Raw genomic sequence first — 23,852 nt, 5'->3', positions numbered from 1 at the left:
GCAGCTTGTGTGAAAATCAAGCTAAAAGTAGAGCAAGCGTCAGCGGATCTGACCTTAAAATAAAGCGTCAGTCTGTTAACTTTGTTATGTAATTAACATCAGGCTGTTCCAGGTGTGACTTATAAGCTTATTTGCTTACTTTACATATATTTAGCCGTTAAACAGCTCTACTGGTTCCCTCCTTATATGGGCATCTCCTGTTGAAGGCTGCAAACCCACAACTGTTAGCAAGTACTGTCTGACATTTTTAAATGCTCTGAAGCAGCTGCTAAAACAGCTGGAGAAAAGGGAAAACAAATGATTTCAAGCCAAGCACGCATGTGTCCCTGTGCACTCTCAAACCGTCACTTGCAGATAGACTACTGCTTGAGTTAGTCTGTGCTTTTCCCTACATTTTGTTCCGATCAGTGTTACCTTGCAGACTCGGGCCACTCTGGCCACAGTGAGCTCAGTGTCACAGTCCAGCTCCAGAGCTCGCTCACTGAAGAAGAAGTAGATCTTGTCGTCGTCCCCCTCTTTACTGCCGCTGCTCTCCCTCACCAGGGCTGAACCCACAAAGTCCGGCTCTGCATGCGCACACAGGAGAACAGTATCAGACAGTGTTTTTACACACAATAGTAAAGACATACATCACAGCTGAACAGTCTCAGCCTGTAGGTGCATTTGGACTGAATCACACACACACACACAGATATTGACACACAAGCTTGACACCTCCATCTCATTCCCTGCCACCCTTTCTCACCTCTCTGTCTATTTTCTATCATCACTCTCCCCCTCGCCTTGTCTCTCCTCCAGTCATTTCTCACTCTCTGTCTCCCCAGCGCTCCCTATTATCGGTCCATTTTGTGTTTCTCACTTCTCCCTGTCCTTCCTGTCTTTCTCGCATTCTCTCTATATCCAGTCCTCATTAGCTTGTGAACTATTTCTTTTGGTAGAAAAGGGACAGACACATTTTTCAACTCAAGTTGCTGCTGGCTTTAAATGTAAAGGATACAACGTTTTCCTATATGCTATTTCTTTTAGTATAAAATCCTTTGAAGCAGCATTTTGTGCAATCATGGGACACTACAACTCAAACAGAGGACAATAAAATACTTTTAAGCTGGCCAGAAGCTGCTTCCGTTCAGGTGAGGCTAGCTTCACTGACCCAGGTCCAGGTCCAGCTCTGTATCACCACGAATGCACGGACACATCGGTCTAAACCTCAGCCTCATCTGTATGTTCCTCCCGGCTCCCCCTCCATTCTCCATTCCCCTCACCTCTCCCTCTATCTTTTCATCACCAACCCTAATGTCTGTTCTTTCATCACCCATTTTTTCCTGCTGTGACTTCATCCTCTTCTCTCCCCTTCATTTCTCTGCAAGTGGCTCTCTCCTTCCACCTCCCCCCTAAAAGATAACGATCCTTCGCTGTAGCTCAGTCCTGCACTTCATTTCCTGCAATTCATTTCTCTTTTTTCTTGTACTTGCATGTTTCTGGCTCTTAAAAAAAAAAAAAAAAACTCAGTTAAAGAGAAGCTGGGTGTTATCAACCTATAATGTGATTTATTTTATAATAATAATAATTTTTATAATTTTTATTTTATAATATTGTGATTTATTTTATTTGAAAACATATTTAATTTGTCAGTGTCACAGAGTATTTTAGTCTAATTCTTTACAAGTATGCATGCATGCATTTTAGCATACACGTCTGCTAAACTTAGCACACTATAACGTGATACTGGGCATCTTTGTAAAGTAGTTTGGAGGGGTGCCGTCTTTTTTAAAATCATTTCCAAATGACCAATTCTGCAAGAAACAAATATTGGAAAGTTGAGGATTTTTTGGCAAAGAACGGGTCAAATACAAACATATAGAGCATTGACCAAAATGTTTTTCAGTTGGCAGGATTACCACTTCTTTCTCTTTGTCTTTCTCAAGCCCTATATTTCACTTACCATTGAGCCAGGCAGGCAAGTATTCGCTCTTCATGCTGTAGTGCTGTTGGCCCAGGTTCCTCAGAATCACTGGCTCTGTACCCAGGAAGTTGTTGAGCGTTGCTGAGTATAGCTCCTTATCTGTACCAACAAAACACAAAAAGCTTTAGTTTAATTCTGTTTTTCAGCCACAATTGTGCAGGCTAACAATGAGAGAAGGTCATTGGTTCAGCGGGGAGGCACAAAAAAGACGGAGAACGGGCGACTTTAGGTCCAGCGAAGCTGTTCAAGCTGAAGTGAATGTAGCATGCAAAGTTAAATTGGACTTGTGGACTCTCAGTGCAATCGTATGGCTACCCAACAGATGGGAAAAGCTGCAGGAGCAGTTTGTGGAGATTTGATGGACATTTTATGCTTCTGTTAGAGCTGTAAAAACACGGTGCTGTTCACTTTACTATGCAGACTGCTGAGGTGGAACAACAGGAGCTGACTATGTGTTTGGTACTGATTTAAATGTTGGTGCACTAATCATGCATTCTTGATTTGAAATGATCCTTAAATGATCTTTACATCTGTTCTGAAACTTGAAACTTGTATTATTAAAAGTTAGTGTTGTCTGTACATGTAAACATGCACACACATATTTACTTACCCACTATTAGGCCTGTATGCCCCTTTGCAGGGTCATATGGGCATTTTCCCTTCCCATCTTCCATAGCTGCAGCGTCGAGGGTAAAATAATCCGCGTTCTGCAAGCACACACACACACACACACACACACACAGACAGACAGACAGACAGACACAAAATGAGGCTTGTGGTCAGTGTGTATTATGGCCCACCCGACACAGCTGCAAGCTCTGTCTGTCCATTACAACGGTCATAGCTTCACCCCTCGCTGTGTTGTCCGATCACGTAAGTGTCAGATACATGCGCACACACACCAGCATTCACACATTCAGCGAGCCCGGCGTGAGATTCTTTTTCCCATTGCATATATTTTTATTTTGTCACGCATTGGTCTTAGCCTGAGGTCAGATGGCAGACACCTCAAGTTGACACCTGTCGGCACCGGCTCGCAGTAACTGACGAGGGAAACACACACACACACACACGCATACTTACCACGTAGGTGCATTTGGGCTGGAAGGCGTAGGTGCCGCAGGTGTAGAGGTGCGTGTGGTTGTAGCTCTGCAGGAAACGGATGTAGTTGAAGCACTCGGTCTGTGAAGGCGAGGTGAGGAATTGTTAGAATACGATTGTCTTTCTTGAAAAGGCTTTGTCCTACGTTAAGGTGAAGCCATGAAGACTTTCACTATACTCACACATTCTCTGAGATTTAGTTTTACTCTCATGCTTCACTGGGACTGAAATACCTCAAAAACCTTGAAACTAGATCATGTTTGCTGATAATACTTGTTGTAAAATCAGTTGGCAATAACTTCATTTTACTTTTATCTGTCAGCTTCAATCCTGTTGAGGACATCACTTAATAGATGATGTAGTGGTGTCGTCATTATCTCAGTAACCTTTATGCTGAACAAAAAAGCAACAGATTGTTTCCAATCAAAGGATATGTTTGTAATTAACAGAATAATATATTCAGTGTTTTATGGGAAGGGGCCTTTAATGTCTTCACTGTGATGAACAATAAAGCTCTCTGAATGGAGTTGGAAACAGATGCTCACACATGATGCCAGAAGAATGAATAATTCAGTGCATCCAGTTGAAAACAATATCTGTACCTCACGGCTGTAATATGAGCAATAGGACTGTTATTTTTTTAACAGCTCCTGCAATCAGGGAAGATCATCAGGATGAAACATATCTGGCAGATGAGCCTCTTTCAAGCCTGCAACTAACATTACATAAAGACTAGTCATTAAATATAACGATGGGCACTGTAAACATCATATGGTTAGTCCTGCATAGTAAGTTAATTCCTGCTATATATATAACCATACAGTACGAAGGCATTCAAAGATATTTTAGTCACTAGACTAAAGTAGTTGGGCAGAATAAATGAACTTTTGCTAGTATTTTTCCCTAATCACAGGCCGTCACGCTGTATTGTAAGAACCACGCTAAAAACCTGTATTTTTTTTGAGTCAGTTTTAGTTAAAGCAGTGTTACTGCTACTACTGCACTCCAGTGAAGTATTTCCCCTTTGTATTAAAACCACAGTAAAAGTTAATGTTGTGCAATGAGAGAAGTTTTAGCTCTGTTTCCGAAAAGATCTGCGAGCTTCTATGAAATATTAAACAAGACCTCTTGCAAATGCACATTACACAGCCCAAGCAGCGGGAAGCCCTGGCTGAGACTAAAGTGAGGAGCTGGGGCCAATTCTCTATCTGTGTTTACACATGTACCACAATTAGAGGATCATAAGTCTGGACAATGTATGAGTTAATAAACATCATCTGTACAAGAAGCAAATGCAGATATGAAAGGAATAGTTTCTGTCTTAGAAGACAGATCCCACTCTCATGTCTGTATATTTATGAAGCTACTGCCTGTTAGCTTATGTTAGCATAAAGACTAGAAATGGGGGGGGGGCGGACTAGCCTACCAGCACCTCTGAGACCTCACTAATACAAAAACCAAAGTGTAAAAAGAGTTTTACAGGGGTTACATTGGACTATTTCTTCTCTGGGTGCAGTGACTTCCTGGAGTCTTGTCGTCACTGTACTACCTGTAAAACCACAACTTTTTACACTTTGGTGGGCACAGCCAGGCTAGCTATTATCTCCTGTGTCTGGTCTTTATGCTAAGCTAAGCTAACCGACTGCAGACTGTAGCTTTGTACTTAACGACAGACACGGCAGCCTATTGACCTTCTCATCTAACGTCTACTCTGGGGAAATATGCAAATATTCATATTTCCTCACAGCAGTGTTTGTACTTGTTATGTAATGTGCTGTGGCTAATAAACTTTCTATTCAATTTTATTCTTTTGTGTGTCATTTGTAGTATTAGCGAACGGATGAAGCCTCAGTGTAAGTCTTTATCACATAATACATTATTTCTGGAGCAGGACTTCACTCACTTTTTGTTTGTTTGTGAATTGATCGACCTTAAAAGTTGCTGATCCTAACCCTGTCTGGGAGATGCACTTCACCGGGTGCTAATGTAATAACTGGAAGGTTTCCAGTCAGAAACCCCAGACTGACTTGACAAAATGTAATTGGACAAAGTGAAGTGAGTAATGTTGCTCTCATAAACCACTGTCTGAAAAGCGACTGCCATGCCATGGCGCCCCTGAGCATGGCAGGTCACCCCAACAACTCTGACACTGTCAGCTGAAATCCATGTTACCTGGTTGTTCTTCCCCTTGGCGAAACACTCTCTCTTCTTATCCTGCGGAGCGGGCCAGTCGATCTGGAGAACAGAAAGAGACAGATGTGATGTGGGCAACACGTCGTCTGCAGGAATGATGATGTCTGCCTTTGGCACGTAACTATTACATCCCCCAAATATGTCATGTGTCGATATATCATCTTCATCCGTTGGCATAGACCATAAACAATGCACTGCAAATAGATGTGTAAATCACCTCATTTCTTTCGGACGTGGTGCACTTAGAGACACATGTCATGACAAAAAATTCACACTTTCCTCGTTGCCATTTTGCTTAACTCGGCCTCTACACTCTGCACTCTTCTTCACCAGCTGTTGTAACTATAGCAACAGCCACTGACTCAAAAATAGCACATTTAACAAGTACATTTTGGTACAGAAACTTTGATTTTGATTATGTTTTTAATAGATGCATTTTCACATAATGGACCCTAATTAGAGCATGTGCATATTTAAGAAGTTGTTTCTGAAAGATTGGAGTCCAAAGTTACCCTCACCGTGAACTAAAGAGTTACTAAACCAACTAAAGAGTGCAGTTAAGTCTGTTAAAATAGTCCACAGACTGAGACGCCCAGGTGGCGCAGGGAAAAAGCACCACTGCAGAGACCGAAGTTCAGTCCCTGGCAGCTTCAAACCCCATCAGACACACTGTTAGTGAGGTCCTTACTGCTTTACTACTACTACTACTAGTACTACTGTAGTGACAAGCATACGTGGAGGACGCAAATAAAAAAGAAAAGTGTTTTGCTATTTAGTATTATTTACAGTAGCTGCTTTTTCTTAAATGACTGTGTAACACATGAATGAACTTTGCTCCGTGGACAGAGGTCCAAAATATGAAGTGTGATCACTAAGAGGGTTTCCACACCATTAGAGATAATTACACTGGTCATTACAGGCGGAGAGCTGCTGCAAATTCAGAATGAAACTCTGATTTACTTGACTGGATTTAAAACAACAGCAATCAAACATTGGGTAATTGCCATACACGGTACTGGTAGATAGAGTGCGCTTTAAATCCTAGACTAACTTTTATATATAATGATAATAGAATTAGTTAGAATCCTCTGATCAGTACAATATATTAATATTTCAGAGGCAAGAAAATGATTCACCTTCACCCTTCCCTACCACTGTCCACTGAACACTCAAATGTAATTCTCCTAGAAGTCCCACTGCAGAGATGATGGAGTTTAATGGTTAAGATTTAATAACTGAATTAATCATCAGGATCAGTGGCTGTGAAATATTACCTGTACGATCTGTGGGTTTAACTAATGCGTTATAGTTTTTTCTTTTAAAAAAAAAGAAAAGACAAGATAAAATGAAGCATAGCATCTCCAGCAGTTTATTGTTACCTCTAATTTGTTCCCAGGGGACTCTCATTAGTCGCTAGTCACCGTCTACTTTATTATCTACTCCGAGAAATCCAATGTTCACTTGCGTCACACAGATCAGGTATTTAATAAAAAATGTTATGCAGTTGTAGGTCGACAAGTAGCAGTGGTAGCTCTCACTGTTAATGACTAACGGCCTATTAAAGAAACATCTGCCAAAGTAAATGTCCTCCACCTCACATTAACACACGGCACTAACAAGCAACAGCTGTTAAGCAAACATTTCTGCTATTTCAGCTTGTATAGATATCGGACACAAATAGATTGTAAAAATAGATTGTGTATCGTGCATACTCAGTGAAAAGGCCTCAACCCTTAAAAAATGGAGTGGAACATGTTTGATGTTTTATCTCATTCAAATAATGCAGTCGATGCTTTTATCCATTAGAGAATGAATAACAAACAAGACCTTAAAGTGAATACTGGTTCTTAAGTAACTCAAAGTGCTGGTAGAAATTGTAATGTAGTGTACACGGATGGTCCTAAAAACTAATTTGTGTAGCACAGATAGGTGGATATTTTACAATATTTTGTACATAAAATGCTGCAGCAAGGTGAAACAGCGCATTACTGTTGCAAGTGCAGTCAAAACTGTATCAGTGGCGGATGACTTAACAAAGTGAATAAATGAAATAATGAAAAACAATCCACTATAATCATCAGGGGAAATAACATAGCTAAATAATGTAGTTAAAAAGCACTTCAGACACAAATTGGAAGCAGACTGTCTCAAAAATAAATTCCAGAAAAAACACAGCCCTAGAAAATATCCAGGGAAGAAAGGCAAGCATGAATATAATGAAGAAAGACAGCAGCAAAGAAATAAAAGAGTGGCAGTTAAAGGAAGGAGAGGGGGAGGAGGGGTGAGAGAGTGATGGGCAGATGGTGACAGAGGGGATGGACAATTCCCTCATCCTCGCAGTCATTTTTCTGTGTTGGCTCCTTCCCTCTACATTGCACACTGGGGGCCGACAACAGGTGGTCTTATCATTACTGTAAGATGCATAACCCTCACTCAAACAGCCTGTGTTGTATGTCACAGTGTGTGTGTGTGTGTGTGTATGTGCGTCTAATAACTGCTCATTATGGCGGTAAATCGGATAACAATCCCCAAACCGCTGCAGGCTGCTCGCTACACCTTCATTATAGACTGCTGTAATTGTATTGATTGCAATATGGACCAATTATTGAGGGACAAAAGCAAAACCAGATTGAGTCTCTGAGGCTTTAGCGTCCCTGTATGTGTAAGTGTGTGGGTGTGTATCAGGTCGAGTCAAGGGTATTTATAGAGCTCATTTAACATACAGGTTCGCCCCAGAGTGCTTCACAGGAAAAAACACAAGATACACAAATTAAAACAAGGACAATAAAAAAAAAACATGATTGAATAAGTGCATCGTAAACTCTGGGCCAAAGCCTGTGCCCGTGTACTCCCACACGTTCACAGTGGATATGTTTGTGCTGAAAGAAGCAAAATATTGGAGCCAATAGCTGCACATATTACCGTCTAATATCTGGCAGCTTACTCACACTATTACTTTTAGCACCAGATAAGATAATTAACTTCCAAATAAAGTAATAACTTTGCAAAACGTCAGAAAACATCTGAGTCCAAAATATGTAAAACATGATAATGTAAAAATCCAAAATCTCTTTCCTGATGAACAAGTAATCATTATATTATAAGAAGTGCAAGTTTAAGCTATTCTTAAATATAAATATCATTCTGAATATGTTTGTTTTTGTAACATGAAATGGTAATTTTCATAGTTTAAAGTCTGGAGTCTAAAACTGACAAAATACATAAGTAACTTATATTGATAGTTACATAATTAAATGGAGGGAAAAATAAATAATGGTTTTATCGGCTGGTAAAAAAAGCAAAAAAAATTATTTTATTTTTGTGTGGTGAGATAGTGATCGCTAAAAATACTAAGTAGTTAGCTACCTAACTGAAGCTAACTTTCACCATTAAACTACACCAACCAGTAAATGTAATTAATCATCCAAACTGAACTGAGTTCACAGAAACCGTGCATCTCTATTCACAACATTCAAATTAAATATTTTATTTTATTTATATAGCGCCAATTCAAGACAGAAGTTATCTCATTTCACCTTTTATACAGAGCAGGTCTAGACTCAGTGAAACCTCGACAGAGATGCCATAACATCACATCTCTTCCATCACCCACGAGTACTCAGCTGGTGTGAGATCAGGCTGGTATTCTAGACAGGAAGAAATATTTCCTTTAGCACGATGAGAAGATGGATCCATTATGCCACATCCAGGAGATGGTTAGCTTAGCTTAACATGCTGTCCATGTTGTGTCCTGTTTGTTTAATCTGTTCACAAATCAAAGTGTAACAACGGCTACTCGTGGTTTTACAGGGCGTTACTCAAAAGTCAACACGTTCTCACTACCAACCATATAAAAGAAGCAACAAAATATAGAACCAGTTAGACTTTCAAAATAAAACTAGTGGTTAACGTTGCAGTTACATTACGAAACGTCACAGTTTGGTGAGGTTTAGACACCAAATCTAGTTGGTTAGGTTAGGGAAAAGATCACGGTTTGGGTTAAAATAACAACGTTACTAAGTCCGGTTTCTGGTCACCCATCTCAACCACCCTCGGACCTTTCTGTTAAATATCCTACATGTACCTTTAGCATTCAAAGATGACATTACAGGGCTTCCCCACTGTGATGAACTATGACCCTAAGGGGCTCCCCAGTGAGTTACAAACTGACGCCACCAGGGCTTGACCGTGCGTCCATATGTGACGAGATGAGAGTGAGAACGTGTCTTTAAAGGCAGTGAGTCAATTAGATGATGCCACTTGGTAGGAGACACAATCAGCTCCACAGAGAAACGCTAATAAATGCTAAGTGCTTTGCAAAGGCTTTAGACGGAAACTGACCCGAACCTGCGCTTTATATTAAGTTCAGTAATGGCAGACTTTATCGCACGTTAGTTTAAGGGCACCGATCGGGCTCCACATACATGATTTTCTTCGATTAACAAAAAAAGTTTAACATTTTGGTGTGTGGCTTTTGGTTAACCCTCTCAAAATGTTTTACTAAACTCAAAAAATATATGTGGATGAAATCACAAGGAAGGATTTTTTCTGCTTTGGAAAAGTTGGCATACTGGAGGACTCATTACTAACAGCGGCAATTAATGCATTTTATTATATTTTTGACCCTTCAAGGAGGACACTTTAATACATTTTGAGTGGATATTAAATTGCTTTGACAGGTTGTACATTATTAGCTTCTACAAGGAACATTTAATAAAAGAGGTACATGCCAGACCAATAAAATACCCAGCAACTAGTAGCACTCACTCTACTTTATTATGGTAGTATTAGGTCTTTTCATTACCTGCCAGAATAATTTTTTTTTGTGTGTGCATGTTCTCAAACGTCCTTGAATCCAGAAAATCAGCCCCCCAAAATAAAATAAAATTAAGGTCAGTCTCTAAATTACTACGCAGCAAAGAAGTGCGGCAGAAGCAGAGATTATGCTTCATGTTGTCTTTCCTCTCCTGCTTATCCAAGCAGGAATATTTAAAGCCTTGCTATAATAATTATATCACAGTTAATATCATAATTGAATTTGGTGTATTTAAATTAAGTATCTGAAATGTGTGTTTATCTCTGCGGTGCCAGGCCGTGTGGAGGAGAGGATGCTTTTTATTCCTGAACTGTCCATCATGAAGCTCTGTGATATGAAATCTTATGTGTTATCATTTAATTTTCTTGCCTTCTACAAAAGCCTTTCAGAGTGTGTGGGTGTTTTCAGTGACAGTCGCTCAGACAGTGTTGTGAATAGAATTGTTTTTCTTAAAATCCTTCCTTCTCCATATTTAACTTTTAAATTGTAATCCCCCTAACTGGAGGAAAATGAAGCCTTTAAAGTTTGTGTGTTTATGTGTGTCATTACCTGTGGCCGTAGCTGCTGGCTGATGTTGTTGGGGTCCAGGGCGAACAACGCCTCCCGTGCGCCGACGTACAAAACCCTCTCGTGGTCGGACAGAGTCAGCATGCTGTAGTTGCACACTCCCTGGACGCTGAACCTCGCCATGCTGTCCAACACATCTGGATAAAGACACACATCGTTAGATTGCTGATAATACATACCTGCAATAAAGCTCATCGCTCCTTTCATCTGATCTGTTGACAGATGACAGAATATTAAACTGAGAAGAACATTTCACACTTCCCCTTTTGACATTTGATGATGTCTCAGTTTGTTCACACCACCAAGCCTCGCCCACTCCCCCACCTATAGCTTAATGTCATCGATTCTGTTTGTACTGTGGTGCTGCATGCATGGTAATGTTTCTCAGTGTCAGTTGGATGTGTAAATAGGCAAGTATTTGCTAACACATTCTTCATTTTAGCTTTATAAAACTGATAATAGTTTGAGATGACTGCGGTATTGGTATCGGTATCGGCAATACCAGACTGGGTATTACGTGGTACTGGATCGGATAGGAATTAAGTGCTTACAGCTTGTTGCACTGCCCCCAAGTGGCCAAAAAACTAGGTGTTGATAGTGAAATGGCTTGTAGCTTGCAGTGTTCTTTCTCCAGGTCAGCAGAGAGCAGCCAGACCGCCCTTTTATTCAATTTAATTGGCTAAAAAATTCAGTTTGACCCCATTTACACCTCTGCTATGTCCTCGACTCCCAGAGTAAAGTACCGCAGTGCATTTACAATAATCCACACCACTAAGAGATCTTCATTTGAAGATAAGAACTTCAAATTAACAAAGACGTGAAACAAACAATACATCAACATAAACACAACTGTAAAAAAAAACATTTTAACTAAAAGCTCTCATGGTTATAACTTATCAGGTCCTAATGAGTTAGCAGTAAGCTACCCACAGTATCTAGCTTCAGGATCTGTTGTGAATTATTCCAGCAGGATGGAACGCTGCACTGAAAGCTTCCCAAGCTCTGTATTTACTTTAAAAACTTGGAGCAGAAGCCAATCTTCAGGGCAGGTCTGATAAGTTCCAGATCTGCATGTCAGAAGCGAGATAAGGTGGTCGTCTATTTAGAAAAAATAAACAACAAGCAGTGATGCTCTTGCCCTATCAGCCCTTGTTTTGATGAAGAGTGCAATGGCGTGTACCATTACAGCCACCAGTTATATTGATGACTACAGATGATATCACCATAATCTAGGACTGACAGAAATGCTCAGCACAATCTTTTTTATCACTCAGCCGATGCTTTAATGTGAGTTTTTAGAGTGAGTTTGTTATTGAGCCAGATGCCAAGATGTTTGGATTCATAAACATGTACAATACAAATTCCATTAAGACTGGTAATTTTCAAATTGAGAAAATCGGCTAATCTTCTCTTGGAAAACAACCTAAATTGTGTTTTGCCTCAATTTAACACAGCTCTTAGAGTAAGGATTGTTAAAAGACTGATAGATTCAGTACTGCAGCTTTACAGAGACTCCCTCAATGGGAAAGAGCAGCTTAATCTAGGCTATAGAGAGCACCTCCACACGACACAACAGGGATTTAGTTAGACCAAGAAGCATTATAGCAAATGGGAAATGAGATGATGGCAACGTGGACAGGATGCAGAGCTAAAGATTGCATATAAATGCACACCAATGATGGGTGTGAATCTGCAGGTGTGATTGGGTTCATTATCTGGGCTGCACATCCAGATTTAATACAAGGCCAAAATGAGGCCTCTTACTCTGATTAGCCTATCGCTCAGCATATTAACGGAATATTAGCCTCCTGGTAAACCCCGTTATTAATCAAATAGCTGAATCAGTGTGATTTGTCCCCACACTGTCTCATTTGTTTAAGGATTGTCCATATATTTGGGTTGTTTCTCATTTTGCTGGCACAGACCGACGCACACAATCTCAAAAAGATTATGAGAAAATCACAAAATGTTCTCTCCACGGCCCCATCTGCAGGCCTTTTTTGGAAAAACCAGAGCTGACTTTTTTCATCAAATTTTTTAAAAAGATGCACCCACTGTTTTGCTGTTCACTCTCTCTCTCTCTCTCTCTCTCACACACACACACACACAAACACACTCCATTCAAATCCCCTGACTAGCATACAGACAAACTAGTGGTGCAGAGCAGATGAGAAAGCAAGACAGAGACAGGAGGAACGAGAGAACGGATGGTGTTTAGTTTTCATTATCCACACTCTTGTTGCTTGCAGTGTCACCTTGTTCTCCCTCTCCTCCTCTCGCTCACTTCATCTGGGCTGATAGAATGCGTGCGAAACGCGAGGCGACGACAGCCCGTGCTGCACGTAATGCGATCTCATAAATTGAATAAGAATATTTTTTCTTTTTGTTTTCTACAGCATGAATATTTCCACCTCTATTTTCTTTTTTTCTCTCCCCCCAACTGAAAATAGCAGCTGAAATCCAGGGAGGGAACAGCAGGAACTGGTATGATTTATGGTGTGACTAACTGCTCGTGTGTCGCTGTGGCCTAGTTGGGACTAAATATACATGGAGCAGGTTGTGTGTGTGTGTGTGTGTGTGTGAGAGAGATAGAGACAAAATAAAATACGGTTAGAAAAGTCAGGCTTGTTACTGAATGCTTGATGGTCGTTCAGCCTAAAGCCAGTTCTTGGAAGATTTAGTCTTTTTGTTGTTACAAATGCAAGGTAATCCTTTTCTATACCTGCTGCACAGGGAGGGAGGGACCCTTTTTATATGCACAGAAAATGTTGCTTTCAACTGAGCGCAATCACATCAAACACGCTCACCATTTTACATCAAAGGTGGTGCCAAAATCAGGAAAAACAAACTCAACTTTCAGTCTGAATGACAAGTTCTGAAAGTCCTCGGAATCATGGAAAGTCAGAGCGTTTACAACTATGCAAACTTTGTCGGCTGATGAAGACTGTGTGATATGGTCGAATGCTCCAGGAGAAGCTAGTAAGCGGACCTTGAGTAGAAAATGCTTTGTCAGCTGCCGTCTCCATAGGTGTAATTTACACTGGGGACACATGAGACATGTCGCCACCACTTTTTGAAAACATCTGCTAAAGGTTTTCTGAAAATTAGCTTGCAACAAGAAATGTTAAATAACAAATAAAATTTCTATGAGAATGTTTTACTTACACAGTAGGAAAACATGAAATTCAATGTAAATATAGAATAAATATATCTGCCTTGTACAAAAAATTACAAATTACAAAATTACTAACGAACTGTTCTAGACCTTCTAGAAGCTCCAGATGTGTAGGACGAGATTAGTGCCCATATATTATTGCTTAATTTTCCAGCAAAGTCGTGAAAAAATGATCAGAAAAGTACGTTTTATTTTATTTAGGAAGCTGTTCCTAATGACACAAGTGGTCATTTATGACCTGCAACACCCTGTGGCACCAAATTGTGTCTTTCTAAGAAGCTGTTTTTTGAACTGTCGAGTTTAGGCCACCTGACTCAGGACTTTGGCAATGAGAGCAGAAGCTGTAATATTTACTGACTTAAATAAAAACGTGATACCATCCAATAGACATTCAACCTAAAGCCGTTTCTTGAAAGCTTTTTGTTGAGGTCATCTCTTTTTAAACCTGCCAGGAAGTTTGTAATTTTTAAAGAAAAACAACATTGATTTTAATTGAGTGCAAAGCCTCACTGAACTGACAGTGTTAGACCAAATGACGTCAGAATCAAGAAAAAGAGGGTATTATTAGATCTTTGGCCCCAACGTAATTTGAGTGTGAGACCCCTGACTTTTGCAACACAGCTATTCATGTACTTGAAATTTTTACCATTTTCATGCAAAAACATCCACAATGTTCAAAGTTTTAACTGTTGACTCCACAACTCTCTCCAACAGCATTTTGACCATCATGGCACAATAAAAACCCACTTAAACCCTGCTGCCAACCTGCTTCCTTGTGTGTTTTGTAAAGGCATTATATAAAAAAAAACCCATGGTGAGTCAAATCTGGTTATGTTATTGCAAAAAAACAAAACTGACATGTTGTGAGAGCAGAAGGATGGAAGGAGAGAGACAGAGGAGAGGAGGGAATAAGGAACCAGAGGAAGGGAGGAGGATAAGTACTGAAGCCAGCTTATTATCTGAAGAGCAGCGGTGTATAAACATTGGAGGGTATGTACGGATGAGGGAGCTTGATGAGAGTGAGTGAAGAGAGAGAGAGAGGGAGGCGGCATCCTCAGGGGAGAACTGAGCACATCTGCTGTGTTCCACACAGCCGGGCAAAAAAACTCCAGAGCTGACACACTTTTAAGTTACACACATCGCACACACACTCACATTTACACAAATAAGTGCACATCTGAACACATGAGCGCGCACAGAATATCCAAAGTTTATGTGTAAGCTAAAAGACACATTGCACAAACACAAACACACACACACTTGCATGCAGAGTCCTGCATAGATCTCCAGGGTACCTGCTCAGTGACTTGAACTGCTCTCCACCAACAGAGGGAAAGTTTTTGCTCCCAGTGGCTTGTTTGAAGTGATCAGCGTCTCTGTCATTAAGAGGCAATACGAGCAGACGCACTTACCATCTGCCACCACACTGTGGCAGCCCTGAGGCTACCTGCGTTATGTGTGTGTGTTTGTCTCTCTGTAACTGACACAAGGCTGTCCACACCTGCGGGTTCATCACTATTTATGTGCAAGTGACCGTGTGTGTGTGTGTTGTGTGTGTTATTTGGAAAGACAGTGTGTGAGTTCCCATTTATGTAAACACCATCTGTATGGTTTCCACAGCTGCGGAGAGCTGAATATAAAGAATAAACGAGAATCTAAAGAATATGAAGGAGAAAAACGGCATAACAGAAAGGAAGCATATCGTACAACTAACCTTGTACTGAATATAGACACAGAATCCTGTCATTCGACAGGATCAGCCCTATAGTTACTGCATGTAAGACATCTGAAAAAGCTTTAAACTAGGATTCTTTTCAGACTTGTAAGGACCTGATGAATGTGCGTGTGTGTGTGTGTGTTTTGGCGGTTTGGGTTAAATTACAAGGCCTTTGATGCTCGGAGACAACAGTTTCTGGGGAGCAGAAGAAAAAGGGAGAATACAAATAATAGAGTGCGAATAAAAAATGGAGGGCAGAGACGAGGAGAGGTGTAATGAGTCCAGCAGATGACGGGAGAAATACAAACAAAAGGTACAAATATAGAAAGCCACAGTAGAAAGGGAGAATACAAAATACTCAGCTGAACTCAGAGGGCCTGACCGAGGTTAGTATCACTGGAAACAGAGGTGATCAGAGATCACTGCGCTACACGGGCTGGGTGTGTGTGTGCGTGTCGTTAGGTTAGTGTGAGGCTGTGATAAAAGGGTAATAAAAAAAGACAAAGAGAGTATGACATGGCATTGGGATCTTTATGTGTGTGGGTGGATTATAAATTGTTGATAACAACACAGCCATTTAAATAAATAGATGTTCGGGACTTAAAGAAGAAAGCCTCAAGAGAAAAAGTGGGTTTACCACCTTTTAATACCTGACATCACGTTGATGAATACCTAATATATAAACATATATTCCAGAGCTGCACATCTGCACATTTCTTCTGATCATTTTACAAAGCATACCTTATGTTTTTAGATTGAGTTTCTTCCTTTCTGGCAGACGTTATATACCATTTATTTCATTTCAACTTGCAGAGACACGAAATATGCGCAAGGCAAACCATTACAGTGAAACTAACCCTAACGACGCCTTATATAACGCCTTTGAACTTGCCGTAAGTGTACGTATAATCAACAACTTTAAAGCAGATAGTAATCTAGATAAACGTAGAGGAGTAAAACGTACAGTTTCCTCTGAAATGCAGTGGTGTTGAAGTACAAAGTAGCCATAACAATGGAAATACTTGAGTAAAGTACTTAAAAATTGAGTAAATGTGCATGTCATTATGTGGATATACAACTGTGAATATTTGGAATTCGCTTCTTTCTAATTGGCTCATGACAAGCAGCGACGACATCTGAGACTAGAAAGCGCTGCCTCAAACTATCAGTTTCACATTAGTCTTCTAATCTTTTTTCTTTTTTACATTTAATGTTCGGCAGACTAAAGTTCGAGTGTTGGATGTCAGAGTGCCCTTGAGTGCACCACAAGGGCGAATGTTCAGACAGTCCCTGTGTACAACTGCGATATCACGCAGCACTAATTCAACTTCAGACAAAACATTATCAAGAGGATAGCAAACTATAATGCACCCCTAGTCTTTAAGAAAAGCGTAACGGGAATTAAAATAAAAGGAAGCAGTTGTCATGACTCAGCTGTCATATTATGAATGTGCTTCGCTTCTCAGAGTAAGGCAACAAGGACAAAAGTGTTTTCACTTTGAAGGATTAGCATCATAAACAAGATTCAAGGCTTTGGTAAATGGTTTCGTAGTGAACATTAATGAAGTGAAACCAAAGGCTGTCAGAAGGTCTGAAATTAAGCGGTGACAGCACGGGATTCTTTGAGAAGTGGTCAACAGTAACGTAAACTATATACAAATGTGGTTAATGGGATAAAATAGTACTAAACCAAAACCAGTTGGGTAATTGACTGCACAGCCTAAATGAAAAGATTAATGCTATTGTCACTATCAAGGTTTGTATAATGCATAATGTGCTTGTGTCTGTGCACACTTCACTGTAGGGTATCTCAGGGTCATGTCACAGCTTCACCATCCAGGGCCACGCCAAACTGAGCCAGACCAAACAGAACTCCCTGTGTGTGGTGGAGGAGAAGGAGGAGGAGGAAGAGGGGCCAGCGCCTGTTGCTGAAAAGGTCTCGATCCGGGCCTAGCCTCTGTAATCTGCCTTCCAGCGGAGCTCCAGCCTCCCTCTCCCTGTCTGCTATAAATACATCCAGCCTCTGCTTATAGCTTCTAACCGCCGAGCCACTCACACACCAAACTATGATTAAAGGCCTATTTTGGGCAGAGCTTTGAAGCTGCGACAAACACCGAACGAGAGTCAGAGACAGACAGACAGGCAGAGGAGGGAGAGACGTCGCGCAGCGCCCACACAAACACGCAGATAAACCCGAGCGGGCACGCAGAGCGTCGTCAGACCTTCATCTGAGCAGGTACCCTCTTTGAAGGGAAAAAAAAACAACACGAAGGCGCACACACTCCCACGCCGACGCTTCAGCTTTGTCTGCCGAACAGACGACAAGTTCACAGGAGAGTCAGGTGTACGACAGAATGAGAGCATGGAGAAAGAGAGAAGAAAGGGAAAGATATACATACCTTATACTAGCTAGATCTGCAAAAATACCTATTGTCAATTGTGGAATGAATTTTAGATCATGTGTTATTGTAAATTAGGAACTGAGATTAATAGGATTATTCAGTCTGCAACACAAGAAATTCATGTACTTACTACTAGCCTGGGAATGAATCAATATGCCAGAAAGAACAATAACAAGTAGACTGATGAATGCATAATAAAAAAGTACATGTTTTTAAGCTGAATAATTACTCGTCTCTGCTTAGCTTAAATACATAAGCCCTTGTTTGTTGGTTATGGAGCATTTGTATTTCCTATAAAGCTTCACTATTATTCTTTTCCATAAACAGTCATGGCAATAGAGCCATTGAATTCAACAGAACTGGAGGAGCGAGATGAGGGGATGGGAGAGTGGGAGGAGAGGAAGTGGTAAAAGTGGATTAACACAACAACGGAACAAGTGAGCCCAGTGGGGGGATGGTTTTCGGCAGAGTGATGAAAGCGGGCATGAAACAGCCTCGCTTGGTGGGGGGTCGCCATCGCCAATCCACAACAAGCAGAACAAATCAAGGGCTGGTTGATGCCACAAGTGAGGTTTTTCCATTCCAGCGTCATGGTTCAGCATGTATGACTGGCACAGCGGCGGGCACCAGCTGGGGAGAGTTAGGCCTTTTTGTACAATGTTGTGGTGATGGAACGCAAAGACAGATATAGGGGAGCCTGTGGAGCTCAACGGATGTAGCGTGGCACTGCTGTAGTTTTGGAATATGACTCACTGAATGATTTACATGCCATGACAAGTATTTGGTGATTCACACGAAGGGGACTTCTTAAGACTATGGAGCACTACACTCAAACCCAGCACATCAGTTTTAAGACGTCCTCTAACTGTAGATACTTGTAGTCCAAAAAGACTTGAGTCAATATTTTTTGGTTATTCCAGTGCTTGGACTTAGCATTTTGATACTTTTGTCCAAAGCAACACAAATTTATTTTCCTGCATACATAGGGAGCAACTTGGGGATGTCTTTCTCAAGGACGTGTTAAAATGCAGATAGGAGTGGTTGGGGATTGAACCACCAACCCTAACAAGCGTATGGTTAAAGCCAAACCCTGTTCTTCCACCTGGGCTACAGCCGCAAGCCGTAAATTACATTTCTGTCCAACCGAGTTACTGAGTAAACAGCACCGCCTTTTTTTTTGAATGAGTGGTAATTTGGACAAGAGACTTCCTTTCCGGATTATTTTTTGAAATTTTAATTCATACCCTCAAATGAATTATTCGTGCACGCGGTTTGTATCTCCATATGCTGCATGTACATGATAGCTCCAGGCTGTTGGTGTGAGAACTCCAGAAAATGCCAACCAATGTTTTCTCCAACCAATAGTCAAAAAACCCCAATACATTCAATTTACAATTAAATAAAACTGAGAAAATCAGCAAATCCTCTCATTTGACTTGAACAAGCAAATATTTGGCAACTTTTTGACTGTTAAATGACTGAAACAATTACTTGTCTCTTAAAATTTTCCGATCTTCCGTGATACTGTATAATTTATGCTATAAATATGTAATCGAACTGCATCTTCAAGGAAAAAAACATGTGAAATTCACATTGAAAACCGGACATGCTTACCCACTTTTAAGGTCAAAGGTTAAAAGTAAAAAAAATAAAATAAAATGTTCCTGCATGTGAATTCTTCACATGTCCAAAGCTGTTTCACATGTGATGCACCCCAGGGGCCCATATCAGGTGTCATCACACGTGAAACCTCAAAATAACCACATATTTGAAACCATTACATTGGATATTACATGAAAAATTGCTGATTTCACATGGGAAATATCTGAAACTCACATGTGCCTTTGTGAATTTATCACGTAGGCACACGTGTCAGAAACCCACATGTTCACTTGGGTAAGAATAATGGATGGCAGTGATTTTTAATATAATGTCAATAGGGGTAAACCAGTGCATCGGTTCAACCATGGCACTACCGCCACAAGAAGGTGCTTTGGATAAGAGCAGCCTTTGAGTGGCATTTTCATTTTAATTCACATGCCCGCTTGCCCACACATCAGCTCTCACAAAGTCAGCCCGACAACAGCGAGCACACGAGGTCCTGACATCTGGTCCCGGCTGTTAATCGCCACTGACCAATCAGCGCTGGGTCAGAGGATGAGTGACACTCATAGCAGATAAAAAGCGGTGATGAATCTCCGTCTTCCCTCCCTCCCTCCTTCTCCCCCATCTGTCCTCCCAGTCACGCACAACCTCTCTCTGCCTCCTCCTCTGCCTCGCTCCCAACCACTCATTACTGTAATTGGAGGTTTTGAGGAGATACGGCAGAGAGACAGAAAGAAGGGAAAAAAAGGAGAAAGGTTGAGAGAGAGGGAGAGAGAGGGAGAGAGAGGGAGAGAGGTCAGAGGCACGGCCCTTTTTCCACTTTCTTTCTGCACTGTGTTTTTTTCCCTCCCACCATCTCTCATTCTATCTTTCTTTTTTTCTAAATCAAGAGACATACATTTGCTCTGGCTTTCCTTTAAAGATGCAGGGCTCATTTGCTGCATCAAAGCTGGCTAGATTTTCAAACAACATATCAAATTTCTAAGGGCTCTATTCCTCCTACTCTCTTCACCTCCCTCTTTCTTTTCTTTCTCTTATACTTTCTTTGTTTAACCACAGCTGCTGCGTTTTGTCTTACTGGCATTTTGGCTTGCTGGCCTCTGTCATTGGGCTGGGCGAAGGAGTGCGTGTGTAGTTGTGTGTGTTGAGTGTGCGGACACAACGGGAGAAACCCAAAAACAGAGAGGGAAAGAGTGTGTTTGAGAGAAAAAGACAGAAAGCAGTGGGAGAAGACAGTGGTGTTATCAGATCACATATTTTCTGTGGTCAATGGAAGTAGGCCAGGTTAAGGGCGTGAAAATGGCTTAAAACAGCACAAGGCTTCAATCAGCTTTGGCCTGTTCAGTGGGAAGAAAAAGGACAGAGCAGGTCAGGTGCAGAGAGAGAATGAAAGAAGCAAAGGTGAAAGAGAAAAAAAGATACAAAATAAGATTTAAAATGCCTTTCCCATTGAAGAATGAAAGAGAAGACCTGCCATATTCATATAACTCAAATAGAAGTTTGACCCTGCAGAAGACGTGTATATGGCTTGGACTCCAATTATGCCCGAGTTTAGACTCAACTTGACAAAGAAGTCTTGCAACTCAAATGTGACTACCTAACTTTCTGAATTTTTCAAGCCCTGTGTGCTACGTTTGCAGCATCAGTTTCATGTTTCGTGATTGTGTTGCAGGCTGAGCTGAAATAAACAATACATAACACATTCTTCACCTTACAAAGGTTGAATTCACACATAATAAAAGGAATCTTACAATGCCTCCTGTGGTCATAATGGCCAATTAACCAACAGCAGCCAGTCACATCGCGCAAGCATTACGAGAACGATGCATTTGTGGGCCACACCAGCAGTCAGAAAAAAAGACGATATTTTGGATAATTTTCATATATGTAAAGACTAGTCTGTGGTCAACACAAAAGAGACAGCAACATGCAAAACATGTGGGTCAGTAATCACAGATGGAGATGCTTCAAACTTTGTTCAACATCTGCTGCTGTGCGAAGAACGGCGAGCTGAGGGTAGCCTTGTTCTTTGGCCAGCTAGAGCTCCAGGTAAAGTCAACTTTGAAAACATTAATGAGCCTTTGACACAGTCAAAGAGAGCAATTTTCTTGAATTGAAGATTTGGTTGCCTGCCTGACATCAATTAAATGTGGGAACATTAACTATTTGTCTCTGATGATTGGCCAGCAGTCAAGTTACCTCATATTGCTGCTGCTCTTTTTTAGGATTTGAAACACATTTCACACTTTAAAGCTCACACTTGAGGCTTAGCTGATTTGTCTGTTCCACAGACCTCCACTATTGTCCAAAAACTATTAAAAAGACATCAATGAGCTGCCGCTTTTCACTGTGCACCAATGTTCCTTGGGTAAACATGGGTTATTTAATTCATGTTGTTAAATCCACATTCACTGTCCAGGTGGTGTAAACACTCCAAATGTGCATTAATATGCAACATAAAATAGTCCTCAACAAATAAACTTTTTAATCCTGTTTGAGTGCTAAAAACTACAGAGCCCAGCTGATTTAGAAAACAAAAGTATTTAGTTGGTATCTGTCCTCAATAAGAACCGATGGCCACAGACAGGACAGGTAAGTCAGCAAGCATTGAGAGACAGACTCAAATGTTGCAGGATTTGGTCTTTCCAGCCCTTTCCTTTAACATTAAGTATAAATATATGGATGAGGAGACCTTTTGCAAAAAATAATGAATGAGAAATCTGCACAAAATGAATATAAAATGAAATATTAACCACACAAAAGTGAAAAGAAATCAAGATACATGCACTATGTCAGTGATTATAAAAGAAAAGTATGTAAATTTACAGCTCTCATTAGCGGCTCTACGAGGGCTACACATAATGTGTGTACATAAAATGTCTCATTAAGAGCCAACTGCATTTTTTTTTTACTCCATAAATGTGACAAGTTGCTTGTGAGGAATAACAACAGCCTAAAATTCAAAATGTCAACATGTGACTTTTAAAAAATAAAAGAAGAAGCCAGAATAGGTGGATAGATAGCGAGGGAACAGAGAGAGAGAGAGAGGGAGAGAGGGAGAGAGAGAGAGACAGGATGTTTGTGTTTCTTCTTCTACAACCTCATGTAATTGCCGGGTGGGGGTGGTGGTGGTGTTGGTGGGCTGTAGGGGGGTAAATATTATCTCTTCAACCATCTCTGCCTACCATAACACACACACACACACACACACACAAGCCCCTCCTACACTGCCCGCAGCTTCAAATCCCTCAGACTGCCAGCCTAAGCAGTACACACACTCACACACACACATATAAACAAAGGGGGATTAGTTAGGACTGACTCTCTCTCTCTCTCTCTCTGTACACAGATAGGTATAAACACACACGCCCTCTGTGCTCCCACATATCCTCTCACTCTGGGTTTTTCTTTTCTCTGTCTTGCAAACTCGTACTGCATGCAAACAGACGCACACGCATGTTAATATGAACGCTGCGTGTCCGTGCAGGGAGATGCCTTCATGCAAACTGAAACACTGGGGAAATGTGTGCATGTTTTCCTCTCCCTCTGCCGTTCCACTGAAGCTACTTTCTGTCCTTTTAAGGCAGTTAGTGAATGGCCCCTCTCTCTCTCTCTCTCTCTCTGAGTCTTTCTCTGTGTCTCTCTACCTGTCTCCTCTCTCTTCTCATTTCTCCCCTCCAATCCTTCCCTCTCTCTTTCCGCAGCTTTGTTTTTCCATTTCGTCTCCCTCCCTATCTCCTCCTCAGCACTGTAGCAAGAACCCATCCATATAAGTCATTTAACCCAGTATTGAGCCTGAAAATCTCATTTTTCTTTAACCAAGTGGAGAAATCTGTCAACGGCAAGATAATCCCACTTGTTCCCAACGCAAATCAATTTGCGTCAAGAATCTTTCCGCGCTCAAGTGCCAGACTCGAATCAAGTACGATAGAAGTGACGTGATCTGCTGTCTCTTGCCGTTTCATGACAAGGGTTTTACTTCAAAGACATTCGTGACAAAAAAGTGAAGCTGCACTAGAAGCGAGGGGAGTTATCGTGTCTCTACAGGCAGATTTATTCACCCGTTTTTCAGAAAAATACCTAAAATGAGATTCTTTTTGGTGGTGCGTTTTACATAAAAGACCATGTGTTTGCAGCTGTCCCCGTTTGCCCTGTCTGGTGTGTCTTTACCACAACTGTGTTCTAACCAGAGTGCTGCAGTGATCTGGCCTGCTGTCTGCAAACATTGCTCTGCTTTGTCACACTGGAGCATTTCACCAGAAAGTATTGACTCCCTATTGATTGTTTCCCCCCCCCCCGTCCTCTGTCGTCAC

General features: G+C 41.0%; 1 protein-coding gene across 2 annotated transcripts in view; it reads right to left on the bottom strand.

The window, feature by feature from the left end:
- sema4c (sema domain, immunoglobulin domain (Ig), transmembrane domain (TM) and short cytoplasmic domain, (semaphorin) 4C) overlaps window positions 1–23,852 on the bottom strand; it is a 94,406-nt gene that overhangs the window by 18,040 nt on the left and 52,514 nt on the right. For both annotated transcript variants that reach the window (XM_038703488.1, XM_038703489.1), the window contains 6 exons: window positions 10,623–10,777; window positions 5,237–5,299; window positions 3,047–3,145; window positions 2,574–2,670; window positions 1,943–2,062; window positions 415–566 (listed from right to left, as the gene is read on the bottom strand). In XM_038703488.1, coding sequence (XP_038559416.1) covers window positions 415–566; window positions 1,943–2,062; window positions 2,574–2,670; window positions 3,047–3,145; window positions 5,237–5,299; window positions 10,623–10,777 — 686 coding nt within the window. The remainder of the gene's footprint in view (window positions 1–414; window positions 567–1,942; window positions 2,063–2,573; window positions 2,671–3,046; window positions 3,146–5,236; window positions 5,300–10,622; window positions 10,778–23,852) is intronic.

Source organism: Micropterus salmoides, unplaced genomic scaffold (genome assembly GCF_014851395.1).
Source record: "Micropterus salmoides isolate LMB-PRFRI ecotype aquatic unplaced genomic scaffold, ASM1485139v1 Ms_hic_scaffold_7, whole genome shotgun sequence".
Classification (NCBI taxonomy): Eukaryota; Metazoa; Chordata; class Actinopteri; order Centrarchiformes; family Centrarchidae; genus Micropterus; species Micropterus salmoides.
Note: the sequence above shows the minus strand (reverse complement) of the source record. Positions and strands in the feature narration are given on the sequence as shown.